The 27,974-nt window shown below is 47.2% G+C and overlaps 2 protein-coding genes across 3 annotated transcripts; both read right to left on the reverse strand.

Annotated features, from left to right (window-relative positions):
* Positions 1 to 15,938: 15,938 nt before the first annotated feature.
* On the reverse strand, positions 15,939 to 23,996 carry rpz4 (rapunzel 4). The gene is made up of 3 exons (XM_030357751.1): positions 23,905 to 23,996; positions 18,529 to 18,588; positions 15,939 to 18,342 (listed from the first exon to the last, which is right to left on the reverse strand). Exon 3 carries the CDS (start codon positions 18,307 to 18,309, stop codon positions 17,137 to 17,139), a length of 1,173 nt encoding a protein of 390 aa, XP_030213611.1. The 5' UTR covers positions 18,310 to 18,342; positions 18,529 to 18,588; positions 23,905 to 23,996; the 3' UTR covers positions 15,939 to 17,136.
* Positions 23,997 to 24,251: 255 nt separating this feature from the next.
* LOC115545026 (uncharacterized) lies at positions 24,252 to 27,713 on the reverse strand. Of its 2 annotated transcripts, none has more exons than XM_030357749.1 (2): positions 27,587 to 27,713; positions 24,252 to 25,869 (listed from the first exon to the last, which is right to left on the reverse strand). In XM_030357749.1, the coding sequence occupies exon 2, from the start codon at positions 25,786 to 25,788 to the stop codon at positions 24,604 to 24,606; it is 1,185 nt and encodes a 394-aa protein (XP_030213609.1). In that variant the 5' UTR covers positions 25,789 to 25,869; positions 27,587 to 27,713; the 3' UTR covers positions 24,252 to 24,603. The 2 variants fall into 2 exon arrangements, with proteins under 2 accessions (XP_030213609.1, XP_030213610.1); XM_030357750.1 differs by lacking the exon at positions 27,587 to 27,713 and adding an exon at positions 27,017 to 27,563.
* Between the last annotated feature and the right edge of the window lie 261 nt (positions 27,714 to 27,974).

Genomic DNA, 27,974 nt, shown 5'->3' on the forward strand with positions numbered 1-27,974 from the left:
TATGGACACATGGGTGTGTGTGTCAGTGTGTGTGTGTGTGTGTGTGTGTGTGTGTGTGTGTGTGTGTGCGTGTGTGTGTGCGTGTGTGAGTTGGAGTGCATACTGTGTGTGTGTGTGAGTTGGAGTGCATATTGTGTGAGCGTGTGTTTGCGTGTTTCAGTGAGTGTGGGTGAGTTGGAGTGCACATTGTGTGTGCGGTGTGTGTGTGTGTGCGTTCGTGCCTGTTTGTGTTCCGCGCATATCTCGGTGCGCATCTGCGCGCGTGTGTTTTTGTGCCCGTTTGTGTTGTAGTTTACATTGTGTACGTGCACGTGCACTGGCTGCTGTGTGCGATCGTTTCACATGCACCCCGGTGGCGTCTCCTCGTGATAAAGCTCAGCTCTGCAACAGGCACGCAGGGCTAATTTAATTGATATTCGCACAGTGCTCAGCGTTTCCCGGGCGCAGATACAGTTTGATGGTCTATGAATAACCCGGGGCTGCGCTAATATCCTGCAGATGAGCAGCAGAGTGCTTGTCTCAGCGGGATGGACCCCTCCGGCTCCGGGGGGTGCAGGGGAGGAGCCCGGCGCGAGATGGAAAGGGTCTCCAGACGCCAGACCTCCCTGCACTACATCACCGCTGTCAGCGTGCGCCCTGCGGGCATGCCTGGATCGACGCACGCAACGCTTGGAGGAACACACACACACACACACACACACACACACACACACACACACACACACACACACACACACACACACACACACACACACACACACACACACACACACACACACACAATGAAACTGCTGATCTGTTATGCGTATGATCAGGGATCTTTCTGACCAGTTACACTTTTTTTGTATTGAGGCTTTGTGATCAAGTGATGTTAAACTCAGTTTGGACAATGTCTTGTGACGTCCAACTGTCAATTTACTGCCAAATATCTATTTGATAAAATATGAATAGTAATGAAATATGAAATGAGAATGTGAATAATAATAAAATATTTTAGAAAGGGGATCATTCTAGATCCAAAGAAAAAGGATGGGAAAAAGGAGACATTGCATTTTTATATATTTCTCTTCCAAGATCCTGACAGTTTTCTGTGTCTGCAGTATTCAGCATCAACGCCATCGATGCACCTGCTCACTCGGAATAGGCCCGCCATCTCTCTATTCCTGGAACTCCAGACGCATGACTAACTGTTGAGAGGCACGATGTCGCGTCACGGCTGTCTGGGTCTTTGTTCCAAACCCAGAATAAGGAAACAGACACAGGATGCATCCAGACTAAAGGATGGGCTTGGCCGAAGCTTTAGACCCAAATCCGTCTGTTAAGACAACAAAACAAAACACTGAGGAACACAACACAACAAAGAGGTTTGGCATCACAGATAAAACCAACGGCTTCTTCAAACGACCCGCAACCGGCAGTCATCAGCCACGGTGGTTCACCCTCGTTATTCACCCTCATCATTGATAATTCATGTTCAGCATCCACCGACACATCGCGCCAACCGCGGTTTACGAGGTCGTCTGCGTCCCATGAGGACCTACGGGAACTACCTGATCTTCCTGATCTTAGTGATCTTCTTGATCTACGTCCTCTACGTGATCTATGCGATCTTCCTGATCTATATGTACGGGATCTACGGGATCATTGTGATCTTGTTGATCTACATCATCCACATGATCCACTTGAAGTTCGTGATCTACGTGATCTTCTTGATCTATGTGATCTTCTTTGTGATCTACGTGATCTTCTTGATCTATGTGATCTTCTTTGTGATCTACGTGATCTTCTTGATCAATGTGATCTTTGTGAACTGCGTGATCTTCCTGATACGTGCCCTTTGTGATATGTGATGTACAGTGATCGACGGATGGTGCATCACACGGACGGTCTTTCTCAACAGTCCCTGCCTTTCTCCAAACAGTTGCCAGGGCGACTCCCCAGATGGTTTCTGGCTAACAGACCACACCACCACAACTGCCGATTACCTTCTACAGTGACGGAGTGGAGGGTTTCATCGTGGGACGGTTTCACTCGTGGAGACGCGAACGGGGGCAGGAGGCTTGTTGTGGGAACCGGTGGATTTATTAGCGGCTGTGGGGGGCTTTGGCCTGCTGGGTAGTTAACGAGTATTGATCCTGAGGCCTCTTCCCCTGCAGGAAGGGCTCTTGCTGAGGTTCTGCATCAACCCTAACGGTCTGGGTGGAGCTCAGTGTCTCTTTTATTCTATTGTGAACCAGACGGTAAGATCGGGTTCTCTCCGGTCTTAATTGAAATCCGAGCGGGAATCAGAGGTACAGAGCTGCCGCGCCAACAGAGGGCGCTGTGATTGGTCGATTGGTTTCTCTACAAAAACCAAACGATAAGTGGCTTGAGTAAGAGAGATACGATGTCATAACAAGGACATAACTTCTTAAATGCCCCGGCTGGCCTAATGGATAAAGTGCACAACACAGCGCTCCTGAAGTTAGCCATTCAGTCGTTCGTCCACGGCGCAGCATGAGCAGTTAACATATAAGAGTCAAATGGTGTATTGATCCTGCTCCCTGCACTCATCTCAAGGTAGGAGAGGAAGGGGGGGGGGGGGGGGGGGAGCTGGTGGACTGAGAGCTACGAACACCCTCCGGGACTGCTGACTCTTCAAACAGAAACATCGGGAAATCGCATTAAACATAAATTCTTAACCCCAGAGACAAAACATAGAAGCCCTAAAAATACTCCATCAATACCCCGTGCTGCTCTCCCATAAGGCGCGTTTCCAACAGCAGATATCGGCCAATATCAATATTTCCTCCACAAATGAAGGAGAGCTGATCCAGCGTGGCAGAGAGCTGCTGGATCAATCGGAGCCCCCGCTGGTGTCGGCCAATCGCAGCCCAGGGTAATGCTGTTAGCATCGGGGTAATGCTGTTAGCATCGGGCGGCCATCGACCTGTGCTGCTCTCTGAGGACGGATCTGAGGAACAGAGGAAAACATTTGTTCAGCGACACACCGGCTGCAGTCCAGCAGAGCCCTGAGACACCTCGGTCCTCACAGCGCCTGGGGTGTTAACACCACCCAACACCACCCCCTCTACACAACACCAGCACCGCTACACAACACCACCCCCTCTACACAACACCAGCACCTCTACACAACACCAGCACCGCTACACAACACCACCCCCTCTACACAACACCAGCACCTCTACACAACACCACCCCCTCTACACAACACCACCACCTCTACACAACACCACCACCTCTACACAACACCACCCCCTCTACACAACACCAGCACCGCTACACAACACCACCACCTCTACACAACACCACCCCCTCTACACAACACCACCACCTCTACACAACACCACCCCTCTACACAACACCACCCCTCTACACAACACCAGCACCTCTACACAACACCACCCCTCTACACAACACCACCCCTCTACACAACACCAGCACCTCTACACAACACCACCCCCTCTACACAACACCAGCACCTCTACACAACACCACCCCTCTACACAACACCAGCACCTCTACACAACACCAGCACCTCTACACAACACCACCCCTCTACACAACACCACCCCTCTACACAACACCAGCACCTCTACACAACACCACCCCCTCTACACAACACCAGCACCTCTACACAACACCAGCACCTCTACACAACACCACCCCTCTACACAACACCAGCACCTCTACACAACACCAGCACCGCTACACAACACCACCCCTCTACACAACACCACCCCTCTACACAACACCAGCACCTCTACACAACCCCACCACCGCTACACAACACCACCACCTCTACACAACACCAGCACCTCTACACAACACCCGCACCTCTACACAACACCACCACCTCTACACAACACCACCCCCTCTACACAACACCAGCACCTCTACACAACACCAGCACCTCTACACAACACCACCACCTCTACACAACACCACCACCTCTACACAACACCAGCACCTCTACACAACAGCACCACCTCTACACAACAGCACCTCTACACAACACCACCCCTCTACACAACACCAGCACCTCTACACAACACCACCACCTCTACACAACACCACCCCTCTACACAACACCAGCACCTCTACACAACACCACCACCACTACACAACACCACCACCTCTACACAACACCACCCCCTCTACACAACACCAGCACCTCTACACAACACCAGCACCTCTACACAAAACCACCTCTACACAACACCACCCCCTCTACACAACACCACCACCTCTACACAACACCAGCACCACTACACAACACCAGCACCTCTACACAACACCACCACCTCTACACAACACCAGCACCTCTACACAACACCACCACCTCTACACACCAGCACCTCTACACAACACCACCTGAGACACCTCGGTCCTCACACCCACCTGTGGTGCTAACACCACCACCTTTACACACAACACCAGCCCACACACCTGATACTACTACTGCACATACCAAACACCACCACACACACCCAACACTACCTCCCCCAAAACACCACCACCTCCACCCATCACCACCTCCACCCATCACCACCTCCACCCATCACCACCTCCACCCACCACCACCTCCACCCATCACCACCTCCACCCATCACCACCTCCACCCACCACCACCTCCACCCATCACCACCTCCACCCATCACCACCTCCACCCACCACCACCTCCACCCATCACCACCTCCACCCATCACCACCTCCACCCACCACCACCTCCACCCATCACCACCTCCACCCACCACCACCTCCACCCATCACCACCTCCACCCATCACCACCTCCACCCACCACCACCTCCACCCATCACCACCTCCACCCATCACCACCTCCACCCACCACCACCTCCACCCATCACCACCTCCACCCATCACCACCTCCACCCACCACCACCTCCACCCATCACCACCTCCACCCACCACCACCTCCACCCACCACCACCTCCACCCATCACCACCTCCACCCATCACCACCTCCACCCACCACCACCTCCACCCATCACCACCTCCACCCACCACCACCTGTGTAAAATATCGAAATATAGACATAAAAACGTCATACAACGTCAAAATATAGGCGTAAAACGATATAGTAAACCTCAAATAAATGTCTTAAAAACGTTGGAATATGTTGTGGTTATTGAATTCCACGTTTGAGCGTTACATGTTTCTGTCTGGTTTGAGGTTTTGGTTTTGGGTTTAGGTTGATAGTTTAGAGTTGGGGTCATGGATTTTTATTTGAATTCGCTTTTTTGTTTTAGGGCTTGCTTTTGTATTTTAATTAGGTTTTTGTTTTTGGGTTTGGCAACCGTATTTTGGTATGTTTTATGTTTTACAGTTAAGATTTGGGGCTAGGGTTTTAGAGTTTAGAACTAAATGAAAATAAACGCGTCATTTCGTCCACCTATGTGCATACTGGGGTATGGATGTTAACACACACGCACAAACACACAACCTCTCTCTATCACACACACACCCAAACATACACACAAACACACACGCACACTTAAACACCCACACACACACCTTACAGGGTTGACGTATCGCTGCAGCAAGCATCGTTAGAGACAGTCTCCTGGGCAGTCTGAGGTTTTCTGGAGCCTGGAGGAGTCTACAGCAAGCTGCTGCAGGCTGCTATTTATACTGCTATGCATGATCTATAGAAAGCTTTAGGTATGTTACATAAGATGATGCCCGCTTGCGACTGAAGCGTCTTGAAAAAGGTGTCATGACACAAACATGAGTCACACAAACATACACGCATCAATTCAAACAAACACACACACACACACACACACGTGCATGCACTCGCAGACACACACACACACACACACACACACACACACACACACACACACACACACACACACACACACACACACACACACACACACACACACACACACACACACACACACACACACACACACACACAAAACACACAATATTATAGTCTTCTCATATGGGCATGTAGAAAAAATTCATGAATATTTTTTCATTGTTACTAACAATATAGGTTCATTTTCTGAGCCCTTACAACGTTGTCGTGACGCACAATCAACGGCCCCTACGGTTTAATGACACCAAGAAGTCATGAAAGATATTAATCCCTGATGGAGAAGAACAGCAGGAGAAAGAGATACGGACAGTCGTGGTTTGATATACAGCTAGCCGCCCTCACACTTTATCACACTGGGTATTATGTGTGTGTCAGCAACAAAGATGCAGAAGTGCTCAGAAAAGAAGATCACAAAGGAACGAGTTTCCTGTTTCCTGCGTGGGTCATACGCTACATTTAGAGCCGTTTCAACAGTTTGGTCCAAACGCTGTGAGTTAGTCAGAAACCACAGAGCGTTGGGTGCTGGAAACAGCTCTGACCAGGATGTTATCAGGAGTAGAGAGACAGACAGACAGACAGACAGACAGCTCTGACCAGGATGTTATCAGTAGTAGAGAGACAGACGGACAGACAGCTCAGACCAGGGTTCTATCAGGAGTAGAGAGACAGACAGACAGACAGCTCTGACCAGGATGTTATCAGGAGTAGAGAGACAGACAGACAGACAGACAGCTCTGACCAGGATGTTATCAGGAGTAGAGAGACAGACAGACAGACAGACAGACAGCTCTGACCAGGATGTTATCAGGAGTAGAGAGACAGACAGACAGACAGACAGCTCTGACCAGGATGTTATCAGGAGTAGAGAGACAGACAGACAGACAGCTCTGACCAGGGTATTATCAGGAGTAGAGAGACAGACAGACAGACAGCTCTGACCAGGGTGTTATCAGGAGTAGAGAGACAGACAGGCAGGGGGGAGAGATGGTGAACCGGAATACTCCAGAGGTTGGCCTACTCTCAGACCAATTATAAATAGTTCCTCCACAGAACCATTAGTGAATTAAGGTTGTAATTTGTATATTGATCCGTTCAGTAAAATGTGAGCTCTCTCCAGCATCGTTTACCTCTCTCTCTCTCTTGTTCTCACATCCTCTCCCTCTCTCCCTCTACCTCTACCTCTTGCTCTCTCTCTTTCTCTCTCTCTCTCTCTCTCTCTTGTTCTCACATCCCCCTTCCTCTCTCTCTCTCTCTCTCTCTCTCTCTCTCTCTCTCTCTCTCTCTCTCTCTCTCTCTCTCTCTCTCTCTCTCCCTCTCTTCCTCTCTCTCAGTATTTATTTGGATTACCACAAAACATGAATACATATGAATACATAATGTATTAATTAGCGGTAACATGAATACATAGTTAGTTGTAATAAGAATACATTTAAGCAAGTAAAGGTTACCCAAAGACCCACGTTCATTTGTCCATGTTTAATTTGATTTCCATAATAGTCCTGTAGAGTGCAAATCAAATGCTACATACATATAACATAGAATACTACATTATTCCAAACAGATTATTTATTATTTAGCCCTTTGTAAACCACGTGCAACAACAACGTTATGTGGATGGTTGTAGACCTATATGTTGTAGACCTGTATGTTGTAGACCCGTAGGTTAACAACTCTACGTAGACATTAACCAGGTGATGGTCTAGTCACGTGCATCAGGTTAACAGGTGGTCATTAACCCAGACGATGGTCGGATAGTTAAGTTAACTTGCGCCGTCATTAGGGTGAGATTCACTGATTTCATCCAGTCTATGAGCTCCAAGAAAACACCATCTGGTTTGTGGGTCACTATCTTACAGTTATGATGAGTATCTGAAATAGGACTACAAACAACCTGGAGGTTAAGGTTATGGAGTATAACATGAAGACTGTCGGCGTGGGGATGGCTTCAGAACGCACTGCCTAACACAAAACCTCCATTCTTCTGTTGTTGAAAGAGATCAGAGCGGGGACCGCATGAGGAAGCCTAATCCCTGTTGGCAGCGGTAATTAGATTTCCCCTCTCCCATTGAGGTGAAGACGGTTTCATTGTGTTTTTAGTACGAGCATTGATCCCGCCGGAGCTGCCTCTGCTGTCGATCGATCGGCCTCTCTGCCCGAGCTTGTAAACCCTGATCTGTTTCCTCAGATCAGCCGCATCGACCCGCAGCGAGATGTCGGTCTGCACTGCATACAGATGTGGACGTTAAGGTCAGAGGTCACCATGATACCGGCCCCTGGCACTTAAAAATAGTACTTAGCATTGTGTAGCATCTTATCCTAGCTATCTTAGTTGCATACGGGGAATGGGTTAACCTAGCGATTGTTAGTGCTTGGCACTTGGTTCTAGAGGCATATTGCAATTTCTCTTTCTTCTGACAAATGAAATTATTGTAAGTCTCTAAGGATAAAAGCATCTGCTATTTTCTGAATGTAAATGTAAATACCGATAGGGATCGTGAAAAGTCACAACGGGCGCCATCTTGTGAGGCAGAACCAACACACCAACAGAGGCGGTGACCTCTATACATGGAGCCTTCACCGTAGTGTTCAACACGTGGTGATGACATAGACTTCACAATGGGGTTCGAACATGACAGTAAGTTAAACTATTGCACCCAAAAAGTGCCTCTGTGGGTGCAGTGCGCACGTGCGTGCGAGCGTGCACCCTGCGCGCGTGTATTATTTACTGGTCCTGCGCTGGGAGACGAAACGGTCAGGCTGCGGTGGTCTACTGCCCCCCCGCGGCCAGTGTTGGAATTACAACCATGCTTTATTTGTCCTGAGGGCGAAGGCACCGGGTGTGATGGGGATTTTTACGTAACCATGGAAACGACCAGGGCAGAGATGCTGCGTTCGGCTATTTTGAGATAAGATGAGCGTAGTCGCAATAACCAAATGCAGGAGAATAGGAGGATAAGGGCATGATCTACATTCTGCACCTTGCAAAATCGATACTTCTTATATATTAACAAAGGATTTCCGCATTTGATTTGTTCCGATAGTACTACATTATTCATGTGTCCCAAAATGACCAGATACATTATTTGTAGAAGACAGTGCTTAATACTTCTCTCCAGTAGATGGGGCTGATGCCATTCAATATCTATCTAAGCAGCAGCTGAAAAAACACCACTAAAAAGTTTTAGTGCGTGCAATATTGTTAATATGCTGTTGTTCATGTTGTAAAAAGCAGAGATGTCAGCAGAGATTATGCTTCGTTCAAGGACTTTTATGTTTTACAGTTAAGATTTGGGGCTAGGGTTTTAGTGTTTAGAACTAAATGAAAATAAACACGTAATTTCGTCCACCTAGTACATGCTGGGGTATGGATGTTAACACACACGCACAAACACAAACCCTCTTTCTATCACACACACACCCAAACACACACACACACACACACACACACACACACACACACACACACACACACACACACACACACACACACACACACACACACACACACACACACACACACGCACTTAAACACCCCCCCCCCCCCCACACACACACACACACACACACACACACACACCTTACAGGGTTGACGTATAGCTGCAGCAAGCATCGTTAGAGACAGTCTCCTGGGCTGTCTCTCTTTTATTGAGTCCAAGGAACTTATGTACAGTGAACTCTTTGGCTGATGGCTTCCTGATTTGACTCTGACTCAGTGACGGTAAATCTTTTATCTGACAATATTTCAATTTGCAGAACAAGTTCCTTGTACTAATGAAACGAAACTATGTTGAAAGCATGGGACAAACTGTCATCTCAACTGGACACACCTGACGTTTAAAACAAACAGCACACTTCCAGTGAATTCCCCTGCGGGGATTGGGCAACATGCAACAGAAATACAACTGTGCACGCGCCAATCACTCAGAACCTGTCACAAGGGAAGTAGGCCTTCAGTTACAATGTGTAAAGCAAGTTGAACATGTATTCAACCACTGCGCCAGTAATTGAACGTGTTTACGCAGGTTGAATACATTTTTCACAACGGCATAAGACACTCTATCTATCTATCTATCTATCTATCTATCTATCTACTGTTCATAACGTTGGAAAAGCCTCAATACAATATAAACAATACAATTAAATGTAGTGCTCATGAAAACAAATATAAGTCTTCAATATAGGATTTTGAAACATTCCCTTTGTGTGACTAATTAGTCCTTTTTGATAATAATGATTCCCTTTTCTCAGACGACACTACACTATTTCATAGCAAATGATAGGCATCAAATTACAGTGCACAAACATTATTCAATAGATAGGGTATATATCATAATTTTCTCTTGAACAACATCTCTTTCAGAACACACATCCTCAAAAAAGTTGACCAAAACCTCCACTGGGGTGTCCGTCCTGTTTCCTGTCATCCTTTCCTGCTGTGATCCCGGGGTTGGGGTCGAGGGAGTGATGATGATTCATTTTTCTTTGCTCTCCTGGAAACCATGGAGGAAGAGGTTTTCAACATCTGGCATCGTCTGACTCAATTTCTGTTTAAAGCACACACACACACACACACACACACACACACACACACACACACACACACACACACACACACACACACACACACACACACACACACACACACACACACACACACACACACACACACACACACACGCACGAGAATGTGAAAGCGTTAACCAAAGTCAAGTCAACAAGATGATTTGGGGCGGTCTTCAGGTGTTCGTGGAATAAAGTGCCTGACAGAGTTGCAGAGGGACATGTTGGGGCCTTCCTGTCTTCCAGAGAACAGGGGGAATCGCACAGCTGGAATGTAAACACAGGGCAGCTGAGGACAGGTGCATCATGGGTAAATAACTGAACTGCAGGGGCACGGGCGTGGGCAGGGGAAATGAGTTGTTTGAAGTCTAGGGCCGTGAATGCCAGTGCGTTCCGCCCATGTGTTTCTATTTAGGCATCAAAGGAAGCTTGAGTCCCCAGCTATTGCATTATGGGTTCAATGCTAGCTCGCGCTAACGCAATTAATACGATAAAGCCTTCCATCATAATCCATATTTAACATTAATAAATATTAATATATACATATAAGATAAAGGTATGGATATGAAACATAATTTATAATATTGATGTATTTCATATTTCTCTTGTGGATCAAGGTACCCTCAGACACCTATAACAGCATTTCAGGGTTAGCAGGTCATGTGACCTGATACACCGGCCTTCTAGAACCTTCCAGCTTCTCTAGTCGTCCTCCCTCTGCCAGCGATGAACCTCGCTGCCTCGTGCCCACTGCCTCCGTCCGTTGACAGATCCCCATTGACTTTGAATGGGGACGGACGCGCAATGCATTGTGGATCCGTGCGTCGAAGGCTCCGTCAAAAAGTTGAAAAATATTCAACTTTTTCGGCAGCGACTGATCCGTCATCCAATCGGAACACGTATGCAAATGTGTGAAATGTCTCGGGCTCTGACGACCCTGGAAACCTCCCCCATCCGTCAGACACGCCTTCTGAGTCCTTTGACTGACGGTGCAGTGGGCACGAGGCTGACGGGTGGGGTCGAGGAGGTGGGCGAGCACTAATGTATCGTCATGGTGATGACCATGTCCTCTGTGGCCTGTGATGGTTTCCTGTGTTCCTGATGGGGTCACCTGACCTGTTTCACTCAGTCAGTGCCAGGCTGGGTTGACCTTAAATGCGTCGGGATTCCAAACGTCTCTTTTCCAATTCCCCAGTTTCGTGTGATCAGCCCTGTTGTAACGGCAGACGCATGCGTTCATAGACCGGAGAAGGACACACACATCGGGCCACTATAGGAAGCATCCGTCTCCAACAGCGTGCCTTATTTCCATGTTTTAGATGTTATCATTCATTCACTGCCTCATCTCTGATTATCTGTCGCGTTATTATGGATAGACATGTGACACCATGCAACGATCAACGTTTGTATTTCCCTAGTGGGATGGATGGATAACAACATTATGTTTAAATAGACGTCTTTATGGATGGATGGTTACATAGAAGTATAGCTGGATGGATGGACGAAGGGGTGGATGGAAGGAAGGATAGATGGATGAATGTTTAAATAGACGGATGGGGGATGAACGGTTAGAAGGGTGGATAGGTTTGTGGATCGATGGAAGGATGTTTAGATAGCTTGCTTCCATATAATACTAAGTCAGCGGTGTCAAACTGACTGTATGCCGAGGCCACAACACACCGAATCCTTCCTTATTGACTTGACACCGGAAGGTAGCTAGTTCGATCCCGCCGGCTCCTCCTAGCTGAGTGTCGAGGGGTTCCTGAACGTCAGTATGTCGTAAAAGAATCTGCTAAATGCCTTAAATGTAAATGGGCAAAAAAACAGTTCTTAAATGGTGGAGAACATCAGATTCTTCTGAGTACGAGGCCGGAGACAGAGCCGTGATAGAGGGCTCCAGTGTCTCCTCCTCGCCCCTCCTCTGCCCACATGATGAAGGTGACACTAAAAAAAAGGGCTGACCACCCAAACCCAGGAATTGGCGAAGACATGTTTTGAATCACGACACATTAACTCTCCCGTGGAAAAGATTTGTCCACACAGCCCTGACACTGAGTCCGAAACCGTCAGGTGACCGCCTCAGGAACGCAGGGAAAACATCACGCGGCCACCAAACGGTGGTCTTCCCCATAAAGATACATTGTGCTGCTCGCGACGCCCACCTCCTCGACCCCACCCTCAACCTGAGCTCGCTCACGCTGGGAGGGAACCTCGCTCAGTCTGTCGCTAGGCAGAAGGAGGAGGGTTCTAGAAGATGGAAGGTTCTGGAAGTCTGGTGGATCGGGTCCCATGGGCCTTTGACCCTGAGATGCTGTTAAGGAGGTCTGAGGATACCTTGATCCACGAGAGAATGATTAAACAAATCAAAATGATAAATCATGTTTATATAACTATGAGAAAGATATATTTACATAAATATGTATATTACTTATGAACCACTGTTTGATCTTCACACACTAAGGCCCGTTGGCTTTCTTTCGGAACATCTGGAAAATGTTTTTGTTCTGAATTAGCACTTCTTCTTTCACGGGGACATGTCGAAGTTAGCGGTGAACAGCGTTTCTTAATCTACTGAATGATCAGGGGAATAGTAGTCTGTGACCCCGCGGTCCTACTCGGTCTCAGCAGGAATGCTGCAGGGACACGGAGGCAGGGCCCGAAGCCAGCACTGGAGCCGGTTTCGTCACGGAGATATTCCAGAGAAAAGTAATTAGCATGAGTCAATGAAGCTTTCAAGGGAATTTGGAAAGGTGTGTTTGTTTGTTTGTGTTTGTGTTTGTGTTTGTGTGTGTGTGTGTGTGTGTGTGTGTGTGTGTGTGTGTGTGTGTGTGTGTGTGTGTGTGTGTGTGTGTGTGTGTGTGTGGGGTTCTGCTTGGATTGCGCTCGCACCAAGATATGACACAGGTGGCGGACACAAAGTAGCAAGTCTCAACTTAATTTACATTTAATACAGGAATACTGTGTTGGATAATTGGAGAGAGTTGTTTTTAGGTTACATCTTTTTCACATTTCTTTTCTAATGTTAGATGGCCGAGGAAGATGTTCACCAATCACACTCAAGAGCCCCGCCTCCAGCGACATGATTGGTCTAAACAAATATGGGGCGAAAGAAAGTGAAAGCCCCCGTCCATCAGACGCTCAGCTTCTCTGAAGCCTGATATGTGAGACTAGGGACCTGGTATCCTCTTGTGCCAGCTAGCACCGCCCAGGTTATTTGGGGGACTACTTTGACCCTTCCACACACAGCCTTAGTGGTACAAACCAGTTGATTGGCCAGCTGTCCCAGCCAGAGGAGGTGTTGTGACCATGCCCCCTCTGTAGCTCTGGCGCGTGTCGGGTGATGGATGGTTTAGTGGTGCGCGCCTTGATTAGGCCAATGTCCCACAGGTGTGTACAGCCTCACCCAGTCCTGGGGCAATCAGTCTGACACGGGCCAGGTGAGGCTGCTTGAACCAGCTCTCCAACACACAAACTCCACATACAAAAACAATATTTAATAAACTTGACATACCTTTTTTCTTGAGTTTTCTTTTGTAGACTCTGATGATGTTGTCGGTGCAGTTTGAAACAGTATATTGGCTGGATTGGCCGGTCCTGCAGGCTGTACCCCTCCACTAGATGGATCGATTGGTGACTGCCTTCACTGTGTTGTTGTGAGATACAATCTAGAGGTTCCTTGTAAACGTATTAAACCCATTTTCGAGGCACTGGATGGAATAAAATTATAGAAAGGGAATAAAGTGAAGGTCAGGCAGTAATGGGATGACAGTCCGTAATGTGAGGGTATTATCACCACAAAACAGGCAGACACTCCGTTATCATAGTCTTACTGGAGGAAAGCAATGCATCATGGGGAAATCACTGCCTCACATCTACATAGACGCACCCACTGGACACTGAAACTAAAGAGAATAAAGTGGTAGGCGAAGATGGCTGCATTTAATTCATTAAGTTATCAGGGATTGTTTTAAGATTTTGTCAAGATGAAATTTATATTTCCATGACATCAGTACAGTATTTTTGGTCGATTTTTAAAAGAGTAATGGGACTTGCAGTGTTTTCTCTGAAAGGAGAATGTTCAAGATGAAAACCAGACTACAAGAGGATACATGTGCCTATGGGCAAGGAAATAACAGGCACACACACACACACACGCATGCACATACACACGCACACACTAAAACACACACAGGCCAGTTATCTTAGAAATATGATTTTGTGTCTTTTCCTACGTGAAAGCAGATTACTGTCCCTTTGATTCCGACCGAGAGGCTGAACTCTGCAGAAAAGTAGTAAATTTGATTTGCATCCATTTCAATGCATCATACCTACTGTTGCCATAGTTACCGATCTGGCTGTTCTGCTCCAAACGTTATTAACTGGATGGGAGGCTGGGATATCAAGGACACAACCATTATGTTATTGACCCTGATCATCTGTCAGGATCCAGATGTCGCAATATGTCACAACGTGCATCTTGTGATGTACAGTGAAACTTAAACTTAATCACATACTACATGAACTTAGTTTCACACTTTAGAACTTGACATATATCCTAAAAATATACATATTTTTTTAACTTAAGTCATTAATGAATACATATTAATCTTTTGGATGTTCTTTCTTGCCGCTAAATGACTATCAGGAAACAAGTTGAATTAAAATAAATATGAAGACGCAGTTTCTATTTTCTCTGCACTTGCTTGTTGGTTCATTCCGGCGGTGAAACAGAACGAAAGATACGCAACACCCAAAATAGAAGACAATTACAGAGGCACCAACCACATAATGACACACTGGTGTTTCCAGGCCAACAGGCTTGAGTACTACTTTCTGTTTACCCCTGTTACCAAAGAACCATGATGCAAAGCTAACTGCCTCACTCCATGCCATTTTATGGAGGTTAATGCAGATGAGTAACCGGTTACCTGAGGATGGTTTATATAATAGATCCATCTGGGAGGTCATTGTTTGGATAGGGGCGGGCCCTTATAGGAAATACATAGGACGCTGATTGGTTCAACCCATTGGTGGTTCTGACTCAAACGCCTAACTTGAAGCCTTCCTCGCAAGGTAGGCTGAAGAAAGCGTCTCTTAAAGGGACAGACAACCCTCTCTTTCATCTGAAATTCCAACAGCATGGCTTTCAAAAAAGTTCTGACTTCTTGGGAGGTGGGGGCGTGTTATGACCTACAGCAACTTGGGAATCATATTTAGTACCGTTGTTGCGTGTATGAGCGTTATAATAAGCGATGTTGTGTATTAAATGCGCCAGACATTAGAAGATCCGATGCCTAGATGGACACACACATATTCACATCCACACTGACTGTGTTGATGTGAATATGAAAAGTGATAAAAATCATAACAAATTGAAGTTTACCATGGTAGTGATATTGGAAATGAAAAGCTGTTGATATTAGCCGTTGAAAATAAATAAAAACATATATATATTTATGTTTGTAAATGTGCGTTAATAGTTTATTAATGTATAAGAAAAAATAATAAACAAAAATTATAAGCAAGGACTACAGAATGGCATTGGCTTTATTTGGATGGTTGGAACATATATTGATTCGCTTTTCTCTGTTCAAGGCAAAATGGTTACACATCCTCATTGATTATCTGTCATCTTCACAATAAATCATTCAGAAACACTTATACTTAATTAATATTGCTTTTCTTTCTCTTTAGGAAAATACAAATATTACCATTCAGAAAAAGTAAAAAAGTTAGTCAGACTGGGAATAGGTTTTGTGGTTATAAAACCTTAAAAGCGTATAAAAACCACAAATGCAGTACAAACTAATAGCACATTTGAGACAAAAATGTAAATATGTATATGTATTTTTCTTCCCACCTGGGTTATATTTATATGACCAACGAAAATATCCCACCTTAAACACTTTAAACTGACCTAAGTGCAAAGTGACTGCATGATATGAATGCCAAAACAGATCAGAGGCCTTAAAATAAGTTTCTAGCTTGCAGTTTCAGTTTCTTTTAATAGTGGCACTTCAACACTAGGAACTATGGCCCAGACGTCAGACTGGCCAAGTCCCCATACAGAGTGGTGCCCTCGTTCCAACCTCGTTCCACCCTCGTTCCACCCTCGTTCCACCCACCCCCAAATCAGGCGAGCAAGATAAACATCGGAATGATTGCGTAAAGATGGTGGATGAATCGCTCGCATGGCCTCTCCCCTGTAGAACAACACTTCTTCTAGTCCCTCTAGTCTAGTGTAATGACTATTCTGAAAACACTTCTGCTCAAGGGAAACATTAAAAGCTAAATTAAATAACCTTACATGGCAATTACCGATATAATATTGTCGAAAGATTGTGTCATTACTCAAACGATATTCATCTGGGTCTTTCAGAATTTGTAGTGAAATTAGACTTTTTGTCTGAGCACTAATTCTACCAAATGAAACTTGGATATTGTTATGGATCAAGCATTTTGATTTGGCAGCATCTAGCCTGTGTATGAAATGCCTGTAGCTGAGATGGACATTATTGAGTCAAGGCAATTATAATGTGCTTGTTTTATAATACGCGTAGAAAGATATGCAGAAACTAAGAGAAACATGTTAACATCCAACGCACAAAACAACTCTTGTATAATAAAAAAAGCAGTGATCGTCTTTGGCAATGTCAAAGTGAGTGCAAAACTCGTCGGACTAAGGCCGACCTGTGACCTACGGCGGACCCCCTCTGGTCTAAGGGCATCACGCCGAGTGGACGCACACAGATAACTTATCGTGCTCGTCCCAGTAGTGGAGCTCCGGAGAGAAGCTCCATGTGCAGGCCAGATCCCTGGAGGTCTTCACAGTGTGGACCATGGAGGACCCGGGCAGGGTCTCGAAGAGCATCTCCGCCACCCCCACCACTGAGCTTTTCTTCTGGCTCATGATGAGCGCCTGGATGCGGACCTTGTCGATGGGCTCCGGCGAGGCACTGTAGGACACCATGATGTTCAGCTTTTCGTCCGAGGCAGACACCTTGAAGCGGCTCTGTCCGGTCGGGCAGTGGAAGACCTTGGGGGCAAACATGCCCTTTGGGGTCTTGAATATGCGCACCGACCAGTACACCCAGTCAAACTTGTTCTTCAGCTGGTCTATGATTGCGTCAGCCAGCTGCTGGTTGGTCATCTCAGAGTGGTCTCTGACAAATCGACGACAGTCCGTCTCGGCTTGCTTGGGGAAGCTGACGATGCAGTCCTCGATGACGGCGTGCATCTTGCCCTGCACGTCCTTCATCTTCTCGCCCCACTCGCCGAGGATCTCCTCTTCGTCGCCAGAGTCCTTCAGGACGGTGTAGCCCATCAGGGCGATGATGCCGATGCAGAAGAGCTTCTTCAGCCTAGCGCAGAATTCCTCCATCACCCTGCGGCTTTTCTCGTTGTAGTTGAGCGTGATGGCGAGCACAGACTCCCCAGAGAAGTTTTCCCCGGTCACGGCGTTGTAAAGGGTGTGGAGGTTCTTGTCCCCGCCCGACTTGACAAAGTGCTCCAGGAAGGTCTTCTTCTTCACCTCGCGGAACTTGGGCTTGGCGTTGAGGATGTCCATGTACTTCCGGAACTGGTTGCTGATGTTCTCCTCCACCGAGAAGTAGGCGGCGTCCACTCCGCTCTTCTTGATCTCGTCGTTGATGCGCTGGTTCTGCTCCGACACCACCTCCAGCCGCTCACGGACCTTCTTGAACTGGTCCGTCATGAAGGCGGCCTCCTTGCTCTCCACGTTGTCCAGCGCCAGCTTCACCAAGGGGGCGGCGAGGGAGAAGATAGGGAAGAGGTCGCCCGCCATGCTGGCCACTACCTCGGCGCCCTGCTCGAACACCTCCATCACCGTCTCCACCATGTCCTTCTTGCCCGCCACCAGCTTCTGTAGGTTGGCCGCCATTGCGCCCTCAAACTCAAGGTGTTTGAAAAGAGCCTGACGAAGAACAGAGGGATGTTATTGATGAAGAATGAACAACAAACCCGGATAGAAGTGGAAAGGGTTGACTACAGAGTTAAGGATCTGAGGAAACAAGGAGGAAACATGTCCTAAAAAACAACACAAAGCTAACAGAGTTATTCTATGCACTCACAAACTCGGCAGAGTCCTTGTTGTACTTACAGTGAAGGGGTTTTCAGGTCAACCGGGCTCTCTTTGTGCTGCTCGCCGCCCAGGGAAACACTGATAAGAAAGTAGAGAGGCGACAGCAGCTGAGTTTAAGTGGAACAAAAACTCAAAAGGCTGTTGGGATTGCGACACACCCCATGAGCAATGACTCAACCATGCGCTGGGAGGAAAGACCAGTAGGGGTTGTTTCACATGAATAGGATGCTCGTTTCTATTGGGCAATAACATATCACAACATGACGTCATACAGCTGAGATATTCACAAAGGAAAAAAGTTGACCATCCATTATCACAGTATAGTATTACTTCAGGTTGAGGGCTTAATACATTTATTTATTTCAAACCTTTTTATTTAGGATGGTAAATTGTTTTGCAGTATTTTACATTTCTCTTTAATGTTTGACCAATGATTGACTTTCAGTAGGACTGTCCTTTAAATATCTTTACATTTTTGAAAAAGCACCTAATGGTGTCTGGGTTTGAAAGGTGTAATGAATCTCTTTTCTAAAAACCCTTCGGTTTCAGCAAAGATATGCTGTGTGTCCATCGGTTTGTTGTGAATTTGAATTCCTTGAAGCAAAGCAAACACAAGGGGGGGGGGGTGTTGGCCCCAAAACACCCCTCCCATGCCCCTTTCACACCGCCGCAAAATCGGGGCCGGTTCCGGGCCAGTTCGGAGCTAGGGCCAGGGCTTTGGTTTCACACCGCCAAAGAACCGGCTCCGGCCCCTAAAAACCGGTTCAACTCTGGCCCCACTTTAGAGCTGGGCTAGAACTAGAACCGCTTTTACGCCGGGGGCAGGGGGCGGAGTTATCCGTACCTTCATAAACAGGAAGACCAACGAAGACCGGCATTTTTTAAAACACCGAAGTAAACAATGGACGTGAATCCGTGTATGGTTCTTTATTTTTTTCTGATTTTGTTTTAAATCGGAATATTCAAAGAACGAACCATACACGGATTGAATCGAAGACGAAATTGTTGTTGTTGTGTTTGAAACTGGCGCGAGGGTTCTTCTGCGCGCCTAACCTGACGCTTGATCATTGTGTGGTGGTTCAACGCGTCAACGCGCCAACGCAGCTAGATGAGTCCATGTCCATGCAAGTGAACGGAGCGTTCCCTCTTCGTCATAACTATCAAACCAAACATCCTTCACATTCACCGAGCGAACATTATGAAAGTAAAATGCACATTTCTCGCTAAAAATGTTTCCATAAACGCATTTAATGGCGTAACTATGCTACTATTTCCACCCAGAATAAAGAAAGATGTCGGCCGTATGCTTCTGTCCAAGCTCACTAGCGGAGACGTTTGCAGTGACGTCATGACGTTGCTCACGCCGGCTCCATGGCTGGCTCTGGCCGATGTGAAACCAACCGGTTCTTAACTGGGGTAAGGCTGGAACCAGTTTGGAACTGGCCCTAGCACCAGCCCGGAACTGGCTCTCGGTTCTTTTTGGTGTGAAAGCGGCACCACAGCTCTGCTATCTCTCAGAGGCCCTCCTCAAGGCCCCACAGCGTGTCAGCCAACACTGGCTAACACTATGCTAACACCGCAGCTAGCTATCCGCTAACACTGACCCAGCACCGAGCAGCCCACACCACAGCCAACACCACAACTAGCCGCTAACATCACAGCAAGCCACGAACAACACAGCTAGCCGCGACTAACAGCTAACGTCGCGCCTAGCGGGACTCTGAAAGCCAGCACAAGCAGAAGACCACACCAGAATATATATACTAATGAAACAAAAACACTGACGAGACTGACGGAGCACACACGCAGCATGAACATCAATTAACAAAGCACACACACACACACACACACACAAACACACAATACGGGAAAAACAACAACTGAAAACCAAGGACTTGGCTCCTTCATGATTTTGTAATGAGCTGCATTGTTTTTTTGTTCAGTGGTTTTGTATATAACCTTCTTGTTTACGCACCGAACTCAATCAGAGAAATGACTTCCCGGCTCCGAAAAAACACTGCTCACTATGGAGCTCACGTTCCAAATAAATGGGAGCCAATACATTTCGTCTGACAAGCGTGTCCTCAGCCTGGGGGACGTCCGGAGCTGTGACCTTGAATTTAGCTGTTTATCTGGCATCTCCGTCTAGCGGCCGGCCACTCCGGGTGATGTCAGCCCAGTGATTAATGTCTGGGTGGCAGAACGCATTCGAATGCAGAGAGGCGTCTGCGTCTGTAAGTGGGCTGGATGTATGAATCCCAGCCTGAAGGTTTCTGGTTCGAACCCTGTTGTCTGCATTCTAAACTTTAGACTGTAGTACAAAAACCCTACGGAAAATAATAGTTTCTGGGAACGTTGGTGTCTGTCTACAAGGGAGATCAGTGTGTGTATCTGGGAATGTGGTGTCTTGTCTAGAGGGGAGATAGGTGTGTGTCTATCTGGGAATGTTGTTGTCTGTCTACAGTGGAGAGAAGTGAGGTGTGTGTATCTGGGAATGTTTGAATCTCCCTTCTAGACGGGAATGTTGTTGTCCGTCTAGAAGGGGGATAGGTGTGTTTCTATCTGGGAATGTTGTTGCCTGTCCAGTGGAGAGAGGTGAGGTGTGTGTATCTGGGAATGTGTGTGCATGTGGGAGAGTGGGTGTCTCATCGATGGTACTTGTGAATAGGGCTGGGTAAAATCGATTTAATCGATTTTGGATTGATTTCATTGAAATTCTGCAATATCGATTCATAGGGCATGAGATTTTTTTTGGTTTTGTCTTTTTACCGTTATTATTATTTTGGCACTTTAATAAACAATGGCTTAATGCATTTTGCAGTGATGGAATGTTGTAGTTCAAGTACACTTTCACTTGCAATTCCTTTCTAATTTCAAAATTGCACTTTTGAGACTGGATACAGTTTTGTTTTACAGCTCAAGTTGAAACTGCCAAATTTTAAGTTTGCACTTAAAATCTGTTGTTTAAGATGAAGAGAAAAATTAAAGTACATTTGTATTTTGTAACACAGTTGAGCCATTTTCATTATTTAAGAGCAGATCGAATCGAATCGTGATTAATCGATTCGGAACCTGATGAATCGAAATCGAATGGCCAGGATAGCCCGACTGGTGAACCAGACACCATGCTGACACATGTTCCCATGGTGACACACGTTCCCATGGTGACACATGTTCCCATGGTGAGTGACCTGGGAGCAGGCCACGTGTTTAGAAACCATGCGACCAAACGTAACGCGAGGCTGATGTGTTAACGTGACGTAATGCGTCGTAAAGATTGAAGTTGTTGTGGAGTTATGCAAGCCCTTTGATATGTGATATCTACCCAGTATGTCCGACTCCTATACTTAACGCTCTCTCCAGCTGTTGTTTCGAAACTAGACGGTGCAGCACTGAAACTTTAGTCGGTGCACCTGCAAGTTGAAAATATTGTCGGTCTCAGTTGTTAGAAAAGATTTGGATAAAAGAGTCTGCTAAATTACTAAATTCAGAATGTATCTGGTGATGCTTTGTAATGTAATGATGTCATTTATTGTGTTGTGATCATGTGATACGTCATATAATGTCATGTAATAATGAAATTGGTCTAAGTGTCAGACATCAGGGGTCACCCGTCTTACTAATAATTAATACACATTTTTTCCCACCTTCACTGAAAACGATAAATTCATAACACGTATGTGTGTGTGTGTGTGTGTGTGTGTGTGTGTGTGTGTGTGTGTGCCAGCGAGTGCGCGCGGGTGTGTGTGTGTGTGCATGCAGGAGGGGGCATGATTGATAAATAAATTCATAATACGTATGTGTGTGTGTGTGTTTGCCCGCATGTGTGCCTGTGTGGAGGGAGGGGGGCATGATTGAAAGGGGAAGAGGATAAACTTGCTGGGCAAAGGCAGCGCTTTCCGTCGCAAGTCAGCGGGGTAACCACGGCAACCGGACAACGGAAAACATTCAGTCAGCTGCCTCCTCTGCGTTCCGCTGAGGAGGCACTGCAGGTCTGTTCGCTCTGTGAAGACGACTGCAGTGAAACGGCCTCCATGACTCAGGTCTGACCTGAGAGAATAAGAGCCCTCTCAGGTTAGGGAAGGACTTTATAAGTTAAAATGAAACGAAACACAAACCGAAGCGTTAACAGGATGAAGGAGCACTCTGGCTCAGACTGACGGCTGGTCGTTTCGGCCTGTTCGAGCAAAAGACTCAACGTGTTGAGTACCGTTGTCGGAAACAAGGTGAAATACTGAGGGGCAGACATCACGTTACAATGAACGAATAGGATCCTGTTACCAAAAGTATGGGATTTTCTGGTGGGTACTGGCGCGCGCGTGCGTGTAGACGCAATCTCACTTCTCATCTCTGTCTCTCATCTCTCCCTTCCTTCTCCTCTGTGTTTAATCTATTCCCTCTTCCTCTGTCTGTCTCTCTTCCCCATAGTTTCAGTGGGAAGCAGTGAACTGGTGAGTGTGGGGGGGAGTGTCTAAGATCACCTTACATAGGAACACACTTCAGACAGCAGGAGACGGATATATCTAATTAAATATATTTACAACATAATTCTCAGTGTGGCTGGAGGAACGGCATGTATTCATACAGCACGTGCAATAATTGACACAGGAAAGTGCTGATGATCAAATCACACTAATACGAACAAGACCTCCTGTATACACACTTCGGACACAACTTAGCTTTCTCGTACCATCAGTGGATGGCTTCTCTCAACAGAACTCGCTGACAGTCATACCCGAGAGGTTACGGTACATCTACCCTCCTGCTCTGTGGCCAAAACCACAGCCCAGAGCAGAGCAGACGTGAGACATCAACGATCCCCTTAATGCACCCTCTTAATGGAAAACCTATCGATCTGATCGTTTACCAGGGCTCTAATTGCATCGTTTTGTCATCCCTGGACAGAGTGCTGAACAAACATCGCAGGTTAACACTGCAGAGGAGGCGTTATGTCGGGGTTAACCTCGCCTGTTAACACGCGTCGATCACCCATGGAGAAGTGGGTTGCGTTCCGGGGGAAATGAGTAGCGCTTTTCTCGGCTGTTTGACTGTCATACAGTTTGCCACCAACGCCCATTACTAAAGGAGTAGGTTTTTAACCATCATTACGCTTCCAAAGTCAATCAAAGCGATATTGATTGACTTTTGAAGCGTATGTAGGCCAATATATACTGGAGATATAGGCCAATGTGTATGCGCTATTCACCTAGGGAATCGCATACGCAATATTTAAAAGTAGGCCCGATGACCCTCCTTTCCGAGACGCATAGTTTCCATCGTTATTTTCTTATAAGATCTCCTGTACGTCTTTGAGAGAAGGTCACATTTACTTAAAGCCACAAGGTAATCGTATATTTCCGTGATTTATACAAGTTTTAAGGCGATTAGACTCACCTCAAAAGTTTGCGGAAGTTTGGAGACCTAGGTGGTTCCAGAGCAGGGTGGGTGTGCGCCTATTGGTCACGACGAGCGTCATGTTTCAGAGTCACTCCCATTCAGAGGAAACAAAACTCCGAAGCGCCCATTGCTTTATGCGCCATGTTAATGACAGCACTGTACATGCCAACTGTATGTCTGTAGGCCTATTTCTGTGTACAATTACGTGAATGTTCACATTAATAAGTGAGTCTAAATGTGTCATTACATTGTAAATAAGTAGGACTGGGTCATTTCGAGACGTCTACTGGTTGAGGCTTGCATTTTATAAACCCAGGAGCAAAAGAAAGATAATCACAGACACATTCAATGTTTTACATTTATTGCAATGAAAATAAAACACAGATAGTCATATAGTATCTCTTGATTTTGGCAGATGAAATTGATCCCCCTTCATTCGTTATTTTGTTTATATGTGCAAAGGACATATTGACAAAGAGTTGCATGTGATCAAAGCTAGATATTAACACCCCAAAGATTGGCCTACAAAAAAATAACTGACATAAATCTCCTATCCCAGCGAAGGCAAATTTTCCACATCATCGACGTTTGAATAAAGGCACCCATTGTACAAAAAAATAATGAATAATTGAATTTGAAGCTTTTCTTTTTTCAAGACAAATTGGCAGCGAGAGACCCCGCGGGCCAGGTGTGAAGCTACAGGGGGTGAATGCAGATGTAGGCACTTTTGTGTTTGACAAAGTAGTAGCAATCGGGCTTGAAGTTGTTGTTCTCCACCACCTCCTTCCCAGGGTGGACGGCGTGCACCAGACAGTCCGGAACGTTCCCGCTCAGAGTGGCGGCCACGTCCACCATGTTTTTCTTCATCCTCTGGCCCTCGATGGCCTTCCGGATGTGGGTCTGGTCGAGGACCACCGGCTCCACGCAGAAGGACACCTCCACCATGAACTTGTTCTTGGTCGACGCCTCGAAATAGTTCTCGCCTCCGGCCCAGCCGCTGAACTTCTTGCCCACCACCCAGCTGTACAGGAACCACTCCTCGGCCCGCAGCACGCGGACGGACCAGCTCACCCAGTCGTACTTCTTCACCAGGGACGCCAGGATGGGCTTGATGAAGTCCCCGCTCAGGCTGCCCGTCTTGTCCCGGAGCTCGCGCTCCGTGTCGGCTTTGGCCTGCTCGGCAAAGTTCTGGGTGCAGTCGTCCACGGCCGCCTTCATCAGGACCTCCACCCTCTCCATGCGGTCCTGCCACTTCTTCACCATCTCCTGGTCGATCTCGCCCTCCTTCAGGGCGGCGTGGCCCATGACGGCAAAGATCCCCACGACAAAGAGCTTCTTGAGGCTCGCGCAGAATCCCTCCACCGCCCGCCGGCCTCTGGCCTCGACGGAGACCACGTTCTCCAGCATGGGGGTCCCCGTGATGTCCTTGCCTATGACGGCGTTATAGAGGGCGTCCAGGTTGAGGTCCCCGTCGGTGTTCTCGAAGTGGCTGAGGAACTTCTCCTTCTTCTTGGCTTTGAACTTGGGCTTGGCGTTGATGAACTCCTGGAACTTCTCGTACTGGCTGAGCATCTGGGCCTCGCGGTCGAAGCTCTGCTTGTTCATGGAGGACCTCTGGAGCTCGCGGCCGATCTGCTCCTGCTCGGCCTGCAGCAGCTCCAGCTTCCGGTTGACCTGCTCAAACTGCTCCGTCAGGTAGCGGGCCTCCTTGCCCTCGGGGTTGCCGAGAATCTCGGCGGAGGCCATGAACACGGCCTCCAGGATGGGGTGGAGCTGGCCCACTGTGGAGGCCAGGACCTCAGAGGCCTGGCCTACGATCTCCACCGCTCGCTCCACCTTGTCCTTGTTCTCCACCATCCAATCCACCACAGAGGTGGTCATCCTGGGAGCTTCAGTCGCACGACAATCTACTCCTGAGTCACACTGGTTCTTCTCCGCAGCAGCCAGAGACAACGCTGGAGCCTACAGGGGGAGGGAAACACACAATCAAATCAAATCTCAAAGCTCATCGTCATCATGTTGATTGATTGATGTCATTGTTGTTATGTGTCTGGGGTTCAGGTCAGGGTCCCGCCGTTCAAAACAACAACAACAACAACAACAACAGCAGCAGCAACAACAGCCCCGTGCCTCCAGTGCTTGGTGCCAGACATTTTCACATGACAGTTAACTCTCAAACACAACTCCCTGACAGATTGAGCCGTGTCTGAACTTGCACTTCTACAGTTACAGCGTCCCAGGGCCACACCCTGGGACGCTCATTGTCCGTGACACACAGACTCCCAGCTGAGCGTCCCTGCGCTCCTCCGACGCACGCAGTCCGCCCAGGTAGGCGCACCGACCGACCTTTGCGTCAGGAACAATTAAAGCAAACATCAATCCGGCTTCGATGTGTGTGCTCTGGGCTTCGACAAACATGTTTAGGGGGATATGGGTCATTCACACCGATGATGTCTATTGCATCACACTCAAAAGGCCAAAACACACACCACAGTGATGATAGCACACGGATATCCTTCCATGAGGATCCGTCTGCCAGTTCAGGGAGAGGAGGAACGCCACACCCATATCTGGGTGGAGGCCACCGCCGCCGCCACCACCACCACCACCACCCCCTCCCCCAACACCACCACCAGCGCTACACTTGTTCTGGAATAGGAAACATACTTCCTCTGTCATTATAGGCACCAGCCCACCCGTCTATCATCAAATTCACGATGCGAGTTGGCAGACACAACTTGGTGTTCAGTTGTGCGTAGCGTAACAATACCGATGTGTTAGAAGGCCCCTTTTTTTGCTTCACTACTGGTATGTCTTAATGGGTGGACCAGTAATTGGTGCAGTGTGAGGAAATCAATGGTGTCGTTTTACATGACTGCATGAGGGCTGATCACTGATCAGATCCGGCTTGTTCGATCACAAAACTACTACACTGTATTTTCTTTCACAATCTTGCATAAGCCGGGCGATTGGAACGAGACGAGGCAAAGTGATCTTAAAATGGAGGATAGACTTTTACAGCAGAACACATTTTTGGCCGCTTTTGGAGGTGGGCATTGCAATTGGAATAATGAAATAAAAACACAATAATACAAAATACAATACTTACTGGGAAATTATCTTGGTTTTGTCTTGGAAATATCTTCCCTGGGCCAAAAAACGGTTGTTCTTCACCGTTTGACCAGATTAAAGAGGTCCTCAAATGAGAAAGAAAAAGGCGAGTCCCTTCATGGCACTTGCTCAACTACGCATGTAAGAAAACCTGGACTTTGCTGTTCAAATTCCTCAAATTACAAATGCACAACTTTCACCAAAAGCAGACGGCTTTACCGTGTACTCTAATGACTAATTATTGACCACATTAAAGTAGAAAACAACCTTTAGAGCACTCCCAGACAACAGCAGACAACCCTGAGCTACAGAACATCTACTCTCCATATCCCTGCTTTATGTTTGCCTCAAACAGTTCTCATTGTGCTATGTCACCAAGTTAACAGTAGATAGGCAACCATTATTCAAATGAGAGTCTCACATTTCCCCGGGCATAGGCAGTTCCCACGCAAGGCCATCAAAAAAACAGGAGGAAAAAAACCCTCATAAATCCAAGAGAATCCTAGAAAAATTTGAATAATTTAGGGAAATTGACAAGCGTAAATAGTAGAATCAGGTACAAACTCACCGGCTTTCTGGCAAAATATCCAATGGAGTTGAGTCCAGCAGCCAGTAGTCCAGCTGTGTGTTAGAGCACCAGGCTCTTTGGGATGTATATATACTCTCTCCCCCCCCCCCCCCCCTTTTCCCACACTCTCTCTAGCTCTCTCTCTCTCTGGTGCTGTCTCTCGCTCCCTCTGTCGTCACTCCCCCTTTTGGAACTCCTCCATCTTCGGGGAGCATTCCACTGAGCCCACTCCAGGGATGGGGGGGGTGGGGGGGGCACGAGACAGATAACATCCTACACCCCCCATACAGGGGCACCGGGCTTTCTCTCTCTCCCCCTCTCTCTCTACTTTAGTAAGACCTCTAGCTCTCTCTCTCTCCCTCCCTCCCCTCCTTCTTCTTACCTCTTT

This window comes from Gadus morhua, chromosome 6, assembly GCF_902167405.1.
Source record: "Gadus morhua chromosome 6, gadMor3.0, whole genome shotgun sequence".
Lineage (NCBI taxonomy): Eukaryota > Metazoa > Chordata > Actinopteri > Gadiformes > Gadidae > Gadus > Gadus morhua.